Consider the following 12793-nt stretch of genomic DNA (forward strand, 5'->3'; position numbering starts at 1 on the left):
TTGGTATTTGGGAAGTTTTATTGACTGTGGGATGTTAACACTAAGCAAAGTGTATACCCTTCAACCTCTCCATTTTTTTCCACCTTACCTTATGACTATTCTTCCAATGACCACTCTTTCTTATGGTTCAAAACACCAGCAAAACGAGAAGAGTAGCACAATTAAAATAACTTTCTGTGCATGCGTGGAGGCCATAGCTGTCCTTCCTTACAAGCAGGGAGATTTAGGAAGACGTGGTGTTAAATTCAGTACTAGAGCTGGATCATATAAGACAGTACTCTATCAATCACCATATTTTAGCAACATTAACCATAACGTGCACCTGAACTCAAGATGGATGGGAGTACAAAGACTCTTTAAGTGCTTTTTATCACTGGGGCCAGAGTGCCTAACACTTTGTATGAGCAAATGGGTTTTGTCCATATTCCCTTTAATGACTTGTTCTTGATAGAGGAGGAAAGTGAAACTTAAATAGCAGCATTAAACTGAAGATCAGATTTTATCCTGCTTCCAACATTTTAGGAGATATCATCAGATGCTGACACCACCAACTCACTGCGAAAAAACAGGATGAGGGAACATCAAACCTATCCACCAAACCTATGCACCATCCTGGAGGTGTGTCTATCATAGGTAGAGATGGGATGTGATGCAGATGTTCCCCTGCAAGACCCTGAACTGCCAATTTCTCCAGGGGATGGCATCCATGGTGCTCCGAGAACAAAAGGTTACTGATGTCCCCACTTTGGAGGAGGCATAGCTTCAGCTCTCTCACATCTTCATTTCCAAGGGCCCCAGTTACAATCTAACTGACCCACTTGAATCATAGCACATTGAAGGCTCACCATAACCTAGGGCAGCCAGACACTGTGCTGCTGTGACCTACAGCTTGTCATGGAGCCATAGAACACCCCAAGTTGGAAGAGACCCACAAGGATCACTGAGTCCAGCTCCTGGTTCCACACAGTACTGCCCAAAATCCAAACCCTATGCCTGAGAGTGCTGTCCAAATGCTCCCTGGACTCCAGCAGCTTGGTGCCGTGCTCACTGCACTGGGCAGCCTGGAATTATAGACCTATAGGATTATAGCGGTTAGCAGGAACCTTTGAGGATCACCAAGTCCACCCCCAGCTAAAGCAGGCTCCCTACAGTTGGTCACAGCGCTCATCCATGAATCTGCCATGAACTGCTGCACACGTGGCACCTACTCAAGAATTTGAACCAAAAACCAGCATGTTGTTCTAAACTGACTACATCTATTAGTGCAGAACACAAAAGCTCCAAGCCAGAACAGACTGGTAAAACCGCACACGATGAAATGCCCACATTGCCACAGATGAGAACTATCAGATGGGAAACGTGACACAGCGGTACAGCTCCCTTCCGCAATCACGCACCGCACGCACGTTCTCCTTCCACCAATACCACTCCTCTTTCCGTCTAGGGAAGCACGCGACGTCCCGCTCTCCCCGGGGCTCAAGCAGCCGCCACTTCGGGCCGGAGCCGCTCCCCCTGGCGGCGCGGCGCCGTGAGGCCATGCCGGAGCCCTGCCCGCGCCACAGGGCGGCCAAGCTCCTCCCAGCCACCACCCCTCCGCGCCGCGCGGCAGGGACGTGCACTCGCTCGGCGGGCCATGGAGGCGGCTCGGCGGGGGCCGCGGGCGGGGGTCGGGAGCCGCGCGTTGCTTCTGGCCTTGCTGCTGCACGGGGCGATGGGGGCGGAGGCGGAGGAGCCGCGGCCGCCGCGACAGCGCGGGGACGAGCAGTGCCACTACTACGCGGGGGGACAGGTCTACCCCGGGGAGGCGGCCAGAGTGCCCGTCACCGACCACTCGCTGCACCTCAGCCAGGCCAAGAGTAGGTGCGGGGCGGACGGGCGGAGAGGAGATGCTCCGGGTGCGGAGTGTGGAGCTGGGGGCGGATGGGGACGGGGATTGGGGCGGCGGCGCGGCCACGTCAGGACGAGCGCTCGGCGCGGGACGGGACGGGACTGGAGGGGGAATCTTTTATGCTCTCGTTTGCGTTAGAAACACCGAAAAGCCGCCTCGCTCGCTCGCTTTGCCCGTGTCGCTCCACGTCAACCCTGCCGCAGCGAAGCGGGCGGTGATTGGAGTGCCCGCAGTCGGTGCGGGGTTTGGTTGGCCGCCTGCCTCCGTGCTTCTGCCCGTCATTCCGCGGCCGCGAGCTCTCGGAGCGGCACGTGGGCTAGGAGAGCCTCCTTTGGTGGAGCAGAGAGCGCAGAAATCCATTGGAAACGATCTTTGCTGTGAGAGCTCACGCTGTGCGGTCGTTCCCCTGCGGCTTCCATTTTAAACGTTCCTCGGCAGATGCAATGAGAATGGACAACCAGTCCAGATGCGCGAGGATTGTTTGTGCTTTTCTCCCTTTGTAATGCAACTCTGCAGAGTCTCAAGACAAGTATTTCGAAAGGAAAAACGAAAACGCCTGAGTTTAAAAGCAGGCCAAAATACAGCCTATTTATTTTGTATTCCATCTCCCCTCCTAATCGGAAAGCTGGCTGGAGGCAGTGCTTTCCTACAAAGAGAGGTGATTAAGATTGCTGTTTTTGTGAAGAGTGGCATTTGGAAGGCTTTGGGACAGCTCTGAGTAGCTCGGGCATTAATCTCAGCTTTCTCTTGAGAACAGTCCCATACCTACATTAAAAAAGCATTAGAAGTTCTGAGCTTTAGATCTGATCAGAAATAATTCTACACAAGACCTAAGAGGAAGAGCATTTCTTAAAAGTAGACTGAAATCATCAGTTGTGGCTGCTGATTCTCTCTGCATTCTCTCTGCTTGCATTACTGCATCCCTGTAGCTTACACAAGGTGAAACTGACAGAGGCCATTCCCAGAGGCCCTATGTCTGAGGCAATCCCTGTTACATCTCCTCACCAGCTGAATTCTGTAGCTGTAGGTCATTCTATGAAAGCAAGCTTAATAGCACAGTCATCACCTGGATAGTAATTAAGATTCTGTTTATTTTTCTCAACAGCATAATAATCTCCTGGGGCAGTGTGTCAACATCCTGGACATCACAGGTGTATTGACATCAGCTGGTTCTACCTTTTATATCTGACATACTCTACCCTTTGTCTCAGAATTCACATTGTTACAAAAATGGTATCCGTCAGAATAATTTTTAATATGTTTAAATTCAAGGCTCATCCTTTTCAATAGGAATAGTAAATACATTTCATGTGTTCAAAAAAGCGTAACTGTCTTCAAGTTACATTTGCATAGGAGCTGTAATTTGGCTAATACATACCCCATTTTTAGGCATTTGCTTCTGAACATGCTGTAGTATGTATTTTCACATGAATTTGAATTGCAAATGGTTTTTCATGCTGGAAGGATGAATTTGAACCATCTTAAGCTTCTTTTTCCTAACAATTATTCAAAATAGTGTGATTTCCTGAAATCTAAAACAGTTTCTCCTTCAGTCTAACAGATGTTCTCCTATGAACTGATAGTAGGCTTGTAGTTTGTTAACTGTGAAGAGATAATGCTTGTGCAGCCTTGATTACCAGTGATTTGAGAAGCTGATGCATAAGCACAAATTGATTGCATTAGGGGAGGTTGGACTCGATGATCTTTTGATGTCCCTTGCAAAGCCCTGCAGTTCTGTGATTCTGTCATTAGCTGCTTTCCATGCATACTAAAATGCAGATTCCTTCACTGTTCTGTTACCTCTGCTGCTTTGACCTCTGCAAAGTAGTAAGAAAGGTTGATTTTGTGACTTTGCAGTAGGTTGTTTTTCAAGCAAAAGGACAGCAGTTGTCCTTGTACACGAGCTAACGAGCAGCTTGCTTTGAACACATGCTTTATACTCTGACTTTAATTTGAATGTCCTTCATATTTCAGTCTCGAAACCAGCGCCTTACTGGGAAGGAACAGCAGTCATTAATGGAGAGTTTAAAGAGCTGAAACTAACAGATTATGAAGGAAAATATCTTGTCTTCTTCTTCTATCCTCTTGACTTGTAAGTATGACGTGAGTAGACAAAGCAACATTGAGATCACCTACGCAAAACATCTAATTCCTTCATTTTTCTCTTTTATTTCTGTTTTGTTTTATTTGGGAAGGGTTTGAGGTAGAAAAAGAGAGCAGTAGGAGAAAATACTCTCTTTGCCATCATCTTATATTATCATTGTGCACTGATAAAACTAAAGCATGATGCTTGTTGTACTAGGTGTGTCTGCTGATTTGTGTTTTAATTTAAAAGATTAATCGTCAGCCTCTTGTACCCAGTAGGGCAACCTCAGCATTCCATATTATGCTGTACATCACTGCTGCAAACAGAGGGCAGCATCCCATTTGTATTTTCCAGAGTATATGTAGGACACTGAGGGATAGTGTTTTCCATTGAACAAGAAGTTACCAGTATGATCTTGTGAAAAACTTGGCATATTGTGCTTAAATGCAACCAGTTAATATTCAGAAAGTCTGTAAAAACATCTGTATCTAGACTGCAAACTAACCGTAGGTTTATAAGTTTCAGTAATAAAGCATTTGGAACCAAGCTAGGATCAGACTGTGAAACTTGCAGGCAGCATTTTGCTAAATATTTGAAGAAGTAGGAAAAAAATATGTGGAAGCTGAAATAATTTCTGATATAGCCACTACTTGCCATTATTTTATGTAAAAATGTAAGTGCTTTGACGAGGCTGCTTATTGGTATGTTAAACAGAGAACTTACTGAACATATCATGAAAATATGACTTTATTTTGTTTAAAATTACCTAGCACATTTGTATGTCCAACCGAAATAATCGCCTTCAGTGACAGAATTGAGGAATTCAGAGCCATAAATACTGAAGTAGTAGCATGTTCCGTGGACTCCAAGTTCACTCACTTAGCATGGTACGTATCTTATCCTTGTCTTGTGCTGATAGTTATTCGTGGGTCCATCTGAGCTGAGGAACCATGTCCCCAGATTTATAGATTGTGTAGGTGTATCATAATGTGTAACAGCATGATGTTATTGATACAAATGTTAGAATTGCTTTTCAGTGATAAAACGTGTTAACTCTTTTGTGTGAAGATATCTTAATCTTTGAAGCTTGTTGATGTGCATTGTTTGAAATGTGCCCTATCCCAGTCCAAAATTCTTCAAATACTAAAAATGAGATACAGATGCTAAAATCAATAAAAATGAGGTACGCTCTCCCAGTTGTAGGTATGTTAGTATAAAGCAAATATGACTGATAAGAAGGAGGTTACTGTTAATCGATGTGGCCAAACACTGCAGAAGAGCTACTGTACACATCGCTGGAACCAGAGATAGCATTTACTTTCCTGGTGTGCAAAACAAAAAAATGTCACTTGCACTGAATTCTTCTGTCAGTACTATAATGGCTCTTGGCTTCTAGTTTTGTGTAAAGAACAGAAATCATTATGAATAATGCATTTGTCTCTAATTACTTTCAAAGGATTAATACTCCTCGAAAACAAGGAGGACTCGGACCAATGAAGATTCCACTTCTTTCAGATTTAACACACCAGATTTCCAAGGACTATGGTGTATATCTGGAAGATCAAGGACACACACTTAGGTATTCCACTTGGTTACTGTTCATTTTGTCTTGATGAACTACTGCTTGCTAATTCATATCTGAAGATGCACTGACATTTCTCTTTTATGCTATCCACTGAGCTCTATAGATTAATATTGAAGTTTTTTTGTACAAAATAGCATGTCTCATCTAACACTACTAGCACTCTGAGCTCTTCTGTATGGCTTGTTAGCAATCCCGCAGTATGTGCATACAAAAGGTCTTACCTCCTCATGTAAACAGTTTAAATATTCTAACAACACATCATGCTGCTTATTTATGCTTTAAAAAAGTAACATATGCTAAGGAACTTTTGTATGAAGTCTTCCTTTACTGCTTGAAAGCATATGAGTACTTAGCAGTCTGAGTGAGGTCACAGTAATCCCCCATAGATGTTGGCATACTCCTTTGACAAACTACTCAAAACCAAAATGTTGCACTGTTGCAGAGCAAGAGCATTTTTTGCTTGACAATTCATACCCAGGGCTGAAATAAGAACATACAAAAACAAGCTGTAATGAGTCAGAACAGAGAGCATGGTTGATAACCCTGCATTACAGCCAGCAGATGTGAGGGCAAGGCAAGCACATGGTGAGAATTCCCTTGAATTGTTATTACTCGGGGACTTCCAAGTTCAGCTGGAGTCAAGAATACTGGTAACTAACAGCCCCAAGAGGCAGGTCTTTTGTAAACCTCTGGGATCCACCTGATACCATAGCATCTGCATCATCTCCTGGTTGGGCTTGCCATCGTTTACTTGTATGTTTTGCATGAAGTGTATTTTCCTTGTTTTTAACTTGCCCTCATCCCGTAGCCCAGGTAGACCAGTGGGTTAGTAGTATCCTAAGGAAATAGGTATCATATAGTGCTTGCGGAGACAAAATTTCTCCCCATCCAGCAGACATAAGATAGGATGTGAACACAATGAGGCAATTAGTTTTGTTTCATTAAAAAACAAAATAAAGAACTTGTTTGTTACAGAGGCCTTTTCATAATTGACGATAAGAGAATCCTTCGACAGATCACCATGAACGACCTTCCTGTGGGGAGATCAGTGGACGAAACGCTGCGTTTGGTACAAGCATTCCAGTACACAGACAAACATGGAGAAGGTGCTCTTTTAAATATTTTCATGTTGAAGATTGTTTTACTTAGACCAGAAGTTGTATTTATAGATATATATATTTATTTTTTTTTAAGTACTCAGTAGCATTAGAGATTAGCCTTATCAAGTGAATGAAGTGGTTTGATGGTTCTGATACAATAATCTCTGGCTGGACACGGCTCTGAGCACCTCATGTAGCTGTAGACGTCCCTGTTCATGGCAGGGGAGTTGGACTACGTGAGCTTCCAACTCAAAATGATTCTGGTTCTGAGGCATTCCCTGGTCTGAATAGAGGCATTATCTACCTGTCAAAAGGACAAAGCAGTGTAAAATACAATGTCCTGAAGAATCAGGGCAAATATTTCAGTATGCTTTGATATCCTGAAAGAATCAAGATGCGGGTAGTCCTTGTCCTCTGTCATTTGTGGATGATGTGTGACAAATAACTGTCAAGAAACACAATTATGCTGTGAAAGTTATGCTGCCATTGCCGTATTCTTTATAAGCACTATGTGATAATTTTCCACTGACAAATAATGTTTCACTGGCTTGTTATAACTTTGTCTCAAGTATGGCTATATTTCCTCACTGCAGTTCATGCATACGATGAACTTGTCATGTTTTTGTTTTTTAAATATTCAAGTTAATGTATCTGTTTAAATATGTTTATTTAACTACTAATGTATGTGTTCAGCATTTTAACCTCCATTTCAACTCAGGTGTGGGTTTGGTTTTTTTTTTTTTTTTTTTTTTTTTTTTTTTTTTTTAGTATTTAAATGTACCTTTATCCAAAGGTACAAATCATCATTATGTTTTGGTATACAGAATTCATAAAGCTAAATGCTGGCACTTAGGATATTTGTATCCAAGTGAGGAAGTTGTCTCCATTTCTTAGTTACAAAGTCTCCCTAGTGCTTCTACTGAATCTGATGCACAGAATAGGAGGAAAAGTTCTTTGCAATTCCTGAATTGCATTGGATGTATTTAATCTGACAGAGCACTTAAAGCAGTGTAGTAAGGCATAATGACAGTGGCTGAAGCATGACAACAGATGAGAGTTTCAATTTGGAATATAAACTGTTCAGATGGCCACAGAGCTTTTAGTCACGTTGCATGTTAACTATGCGCTGTCATCCCATTGCTCCATTTTAAAGAAAGGTAGATAGGTGTGTAGTCACCTGAACTTTATCATGAAACTTCTGTGTTTAAACAGAACGGGTGTTCATTTTCAGATGCTGTGCTTTGCCTAAAACAGCACGAGAATTAAACCAAGCTGCAGGCATCCATCCAGAGAGGGACAGTTTTCAGTTAACAGAAGTGCTATGTGGTACCAATTATGAACTGTGTTACTGACAGCATCCCATGTATAAAGAAGACTGCATATCAGTTATTTGTAGATCCTTGTTTCTGACACTTCAGCGGTGTTCTACTTCAAGTTTGGGAAGAGAACATGAAGGAAATTCAGAAAAGGAAGCATGTGTGAAAATACTTGTACAAACTTTGTCTTTCTTTTCTTTTTCCTCCAGTTTGCCCTGCTGGTTGGAAACCTGGCAGTGAAACAGTAAGTCACTGTTCATATTTAAATGCATATCCTATTAGGAAACACCAAGATAATTTCCTCTAAAGTCAAATCCAGAATCTTTGCAACTCTGAAGAAGATGATAGGAATCAGTTCACATTATTGTAGTTAAAGCTTGAGTGGAAGTTGAAAGGTTAAGATTAAGTTGATTCTGTCCTGTCTTCTCAGTTATATGGCCATGTAAATTCTTGGTTCTGTGGATCCTAGGCACTGCCATGAAAAAGGATGCGAGTTCACAGTCTGCTTTAGAATCTGGTAGAGCCAGTGTGCCACTATCACATCTCCAGCAGAGAGCACTGCTTTGCTACACAAAAGCTCTTGTGCATTTGTTATACCCACCAACGTGTTAATACAAGCAGAAGAGCTGGGGTTCAGATAAACACCCATTGAACTTGTTTGTGTTCTCTGGGCTTGGATCAAGCTTCAGCAGGATAATGAAGCTTTTACTAGAGGACTGAGCTGCTTAGGTCACATGAGATCACTGTGGTTAATTTGAGAATGTGGCTTTCTTTTCAACCATTTGGTGATGACCGAGCATTGTTGCTTAAGAGCTGTCTCAACTGAAGGCGGGTCCCAGTAGCCTGTAAATATGGAGAGTAGTGAGCATTTTTAACTGATAATAAAAACACAGGAATGTTTCTTTACTGCATGTGAAAATCTTCGTTGATGACTGCAGTCTATGAGTCACCTCTTTGCAGCTAGCAGAGGACAGTCTCAGTGGGTGCAGCTGGATTTTAAAATTAAAAGGTGAAGGAGGGCTGGCTGGTCTAACGGAAAGACACATTCTGGCACTGCAGAGTTCTGCCTGCCCTAGCCACAGGTTACCTAAATAATACAACATTAACATATTTTCTAAAGCCTATCAAAATGCTGAGAATAGGTCCAATAGTACTATTTTAAAGCTGCCACGTAAGCAGTTGTCTTTCTCCTCTCTGCAAAATATGCAGATAATTTAAATAGCAGGGTAGCTCAGATACTTTCTCGAAGATGTAGCCATGCCTTGTAAATGTGTTTGATTTAATTAGATCAAACCAGAGGAAACCATGAGAGTGTGGTGGCCAAGGGAAGAACTGTAAGTAAATTCTAAGGCACTTGATTATAGAAAATAATTTATTAAAATATCTTGCTTCTAGGGCAAGGAGCATAAAGGTATCTGCTTTCAACTGCCAAAATGCTTCCATTGGTAGGCTGCACTCTCTCTTCCCCAATTAATTAACTAGTTTTGCTACTCCCATTAAGTATATTTAGTGATGAACAGTAATCTATTATCAGGTCAAATGATAAATTACTCTCCAGCGGTTATTGTGGGTTGGCTTTGCATCCTGATGAGATGCATCTGCAGGTCCTAAAAGAACTGGATGATAAAGTTGCTAAGCCACTATGCATCATATTTGAGATGTTGTGGCAGTCCAGTGAACTACCTGCTGTCTGAAAAAGAGGAAACGTATCTCCCATCTTTAAGAAGGGAAAAGGAAGACAGGGAAGTACAGAGCAGTCAGTCTCTCCCCTCTATGGCCAGCAAGATCATGAAGCAGATCTTCCTGGAAGCTGTGATAAGATGCATGGAAAACAAGGAGGTGATTAGTGACAGTCAGCATGGCTTCACTAAGAGCAAACAATGCCTGAAAAATTTGGCTTCCTGTGGTGGGATTACAGTATTGGTGGATAAGGGAAGAGAAGCTGATGTCATCTACCTGAGCTCATGCAGAGCATTTGATACTGTCTCACACAACGTCCTTGTCTCTGAAACTGAGATAAATGGGTTTGATGGATAAGGAACTGCCCGGATGGTCACACTTGTAGAGTTGCAGTCAGTGGCTCAATGGATATGGGACTGAGTGCACCCTCTGCAAGTTTGCTGATGACACCAACCTGCATGGTGCAGTCATGATACTGGAGGGGAGGGCTGCCAGCCAGAGGGACCTTGATAGGTTTGAGAGCTGGGCACGCGTGAACCTCATACAGTTCAGCAAGGCCAAGTGCAAGGTTCTGCATGTGGGCCATCCCAAGCACAGATACAGTCTGGACAGAGAATGGATTAAGAGCAGCCCTGAGGAGAAGGATTTGGGGCTTATTGGTTGATGAAAAACATGAACTGGCACTGTGCATTTGTAGCCCAAAAAGGCAACATATCCTGGGCTGTATCAACAGCAAGTCCAGAGGAGGTCACAAGGATGATCAGAAGGCTGGAGCACGTCTCCTAGAGAGATGGGTTGAGGGAGCTAGGCTTGTTCAGCCTGGAGAAGAGAAAGCTCCAGGGAAACCTCATTGTGGCCTTCCAGTACAAAAGAAGGCTTAGAGGAAAGCTGGAGAGGCTTCTTACAACAGGATGTAGTGACAGGACAAGGGGGAATGGTTTTAAACTCAAAGAGGGGGGATTTAGATTAGACATTAGGAAGAAATTTACTCAGAGGGTGGTGAGGCACTGGAAGAGGGTGCCCAGAAATGTCCCATCCCTTGGAGGCACTCATGACCAGGGTGTGTGGGGTTTTGGAAAACCTGATTTGGTGGAAAATGTCCTTATCCAAACCACAGGTCTCTGATCTGAGTAATCTTTAAGGTCCCTTTCAATCAACCATTCTATGATATTTTGAAGTATTGTACTGTTCTGGATTCACAAGTTTTTGCATTTGCATAGTTTTGTTTTTAGACTAACATTTTCATTTTCTTTCTTGTGCAGATAATTCCAGATCCAGCTGGAAAACTGAAGTATTTTGATAAACTAAACTGAGGCTGACTTCCATTTAATTACTTAGGTCACGTTCAACTTGATTTTTGCCAATAAAATTTCGTTAATTTTCTTAACTTTCATGAGTGTGACTGATACATATCTGCAGCAGACAACTAAAGCTCTGGTAGCTTAAATACCTGTTAGAGGTATAAATACTGTATTGTCAGAGCATGCTTGTGAAATACATGTTTACCCTGTAAGTTTTGTTTAGGTGCTTGGTTTTCCTAAAACACATTTTTCTTAGCACCTTGGGCTTAGATTCACAAGTTTTGCTACTGCTAGATAGCTTGATTTCTGCAAATATCATTTGCTCAGTCATGCTGTTAGAACTACAGAACAGGCATTTGGTTGTGGTATAACCATAGTCAGGTGGAAAGGGCATCTAACCCTGAAGCCAGAAATACAGTTGATGAATTAAATTTCCAGTTTTCCAAAGCTAGAAAATATTTTTCATTAAGCTCCTATGCACATAGCCTAGGCTTCATTACTCAGTGCAACTGCATGAAATAAAATAGCACTATTCTAGTTCATCAGTTTCAAGAGCTGAACCAGGATTTTTTTCTTCCATGCTTGCATTTGTAGCTGATAGACTGATAAGATCAGTTCAATTACAGATGATCTGCATTTTCCCAGGTCTTACTGAGGTCCATACTGGTTAGTGTTGTGCTCTGCCCCTCTCATTAGCCATAGCTCCTAGCTGTAAGGGAGTGACCTCAGAGTGAGTGTTGATGTGCCCAGTGGCCTTCAGAAACTCCTGTGGGTCACGTACACATGTTACTTCTTTCAAGGGGAAAAAAAAAACTAATGACTTTATAAGACACACTTAATCCTTTTGTGCATTGGAGACCCCTTCCATAAGCATGTCTTTTATTGCTTGTTCCTATCTCACCCTCATTTTAATGTAGCATTCTAGTGTTTGTGCAGCTGGATAAAGATCACCTGAGAGCAGAAGACAACCTTCACCAAGATCATCCTTGCAGAGAAGGCTTCCCCCAGCTCCAGTCCAGCAACGCTGCATTGCTAGCCTCGGGCCCCATGCTCCTGAGACTTCAGTTCCTCTTCCCCCACCAGACCATGCAATACCTGTCCCTGTGCACACGTCACTAACTAAGGTTCTGCAGAACTAGCTCAGCAGCTTTGTTTTCACCATGAAGTTACCTGGCTTTGTAAACTTTGGTGAGTACTGCCCAGCTGTGTCACTGCAGACAGGGAGCACATGCAGCTGCTGGACCTTAGCTTCAGCTCTGACAGAAGTAATAGAAAAGTGCATGCTTCGCTCAGGCAGAGGGACACTGAGCACCACGGCCCCATCCTCAGGAGGCTTGGGGAAAGGAGGAGCTTGTGGCAGAGGCACAGCTGTATGAAGAAAACTGCCAAGCTGCTGACATGTTGCTGCAGCCCCTGCCATCTCCAAGACTGGAGGGTGGCATTTAAAGAGCAGTTTTCTCATGTAACTGTGTTGTTAGTCAGCCATTTGGTTTTACTCAGGGTTTTGCCTAAAGCCACTGCATCATGACGGGTGCGGGTTATTCATGGCTGGTCATAAGCAGTCAAAGGCATAAAACAAGCTTCAGCTATGTGCCTGCCTGTAGCAGCTGTGCCCTGCTCTCCAACAACACCTGCCTGCCTCCAGCCAGGTCACTCTCACCTAGTGCTAGCAGTAAGAGCCTCTGTTACACTAAACCAGCTAATGAGATGATACAAAACAGCAGTAAGCTATCACCTGTGTTTTGAATGCGTGCCCACCTACACCCTCCTTGCTGAGCCAGGTAAGTAGCAAGTCAGAGAACAAAACCACAGGCTCTATCGCTGTAGCAGATTAGTG

The 12793-nt window shown here is 43.1% G+C and overlaps 1 protein-coding gene across 3 annotated transcripts; it reads left to right on the plus strand.

The window, feature by feature from the left end:
* Positions 1 to 1633: 1633 nt before the first annotated feature.
* Positions 1634 to 11042, plus strand: PRDX4 (peroxiredoxin 4). 3 transcript variants are annotated; one of them, XM_042867286.1, is made up of 8 exons: positions 1684 to 1856; positions 3863 to 3980; positions 4745 to 4861; positions 5431 to 5553; positions 6535 to 6665; positions 8185 to 8219; positions 9263 to 9309; positions 10918 to 11042. In XM_042867286.1, the coding sequence occupies exons 1-8, from the start codon at positions 1712 to 1714 to the stop codon at positions 10919 to 10921; spliced, it is 720 nt and encodes a 239-aa protein (XP_042723220.1). In that variant the 5' UTR covers positions 1684 to 1711; the 3' UTR covers positions 10922 to 11042. The 3 variants fall into 3 exon arrangements, with proteins under 3 accessions (XP_042723217.1, XP_042723220.1, XP_042723218.1); XM_042867283.1 differs by lacking the exon at positions 10918 to 11042 and having other exon boundaries at positions 1634 to 1856; positions 9263 to 9313; XM_042867284.1 differs by lacking the exon at positions 9263 to 9309.
* The last annotated feature ends 1751 nt before the right edge of the window (positions 11043 to 12793 follow it).

The sequence above is a fragment of the Lagopus leucura genome, unplaced genomic scaffold (genome assembly GCF_019238085.1).
Source record: "Lagopus leucura isolate 7727_CA_CO unplaced genomic scaffold, USGS_WTPT01 Super-Scaffold_100001, whole genome shotgun sequence".
Classification (NCBI taxonomy): domain Eukaryota; kingdom Metazoa; phylum Chordata; class Aves; order Galliformes; family Phasianidae; genus Lagopus; species Lagopus leucura.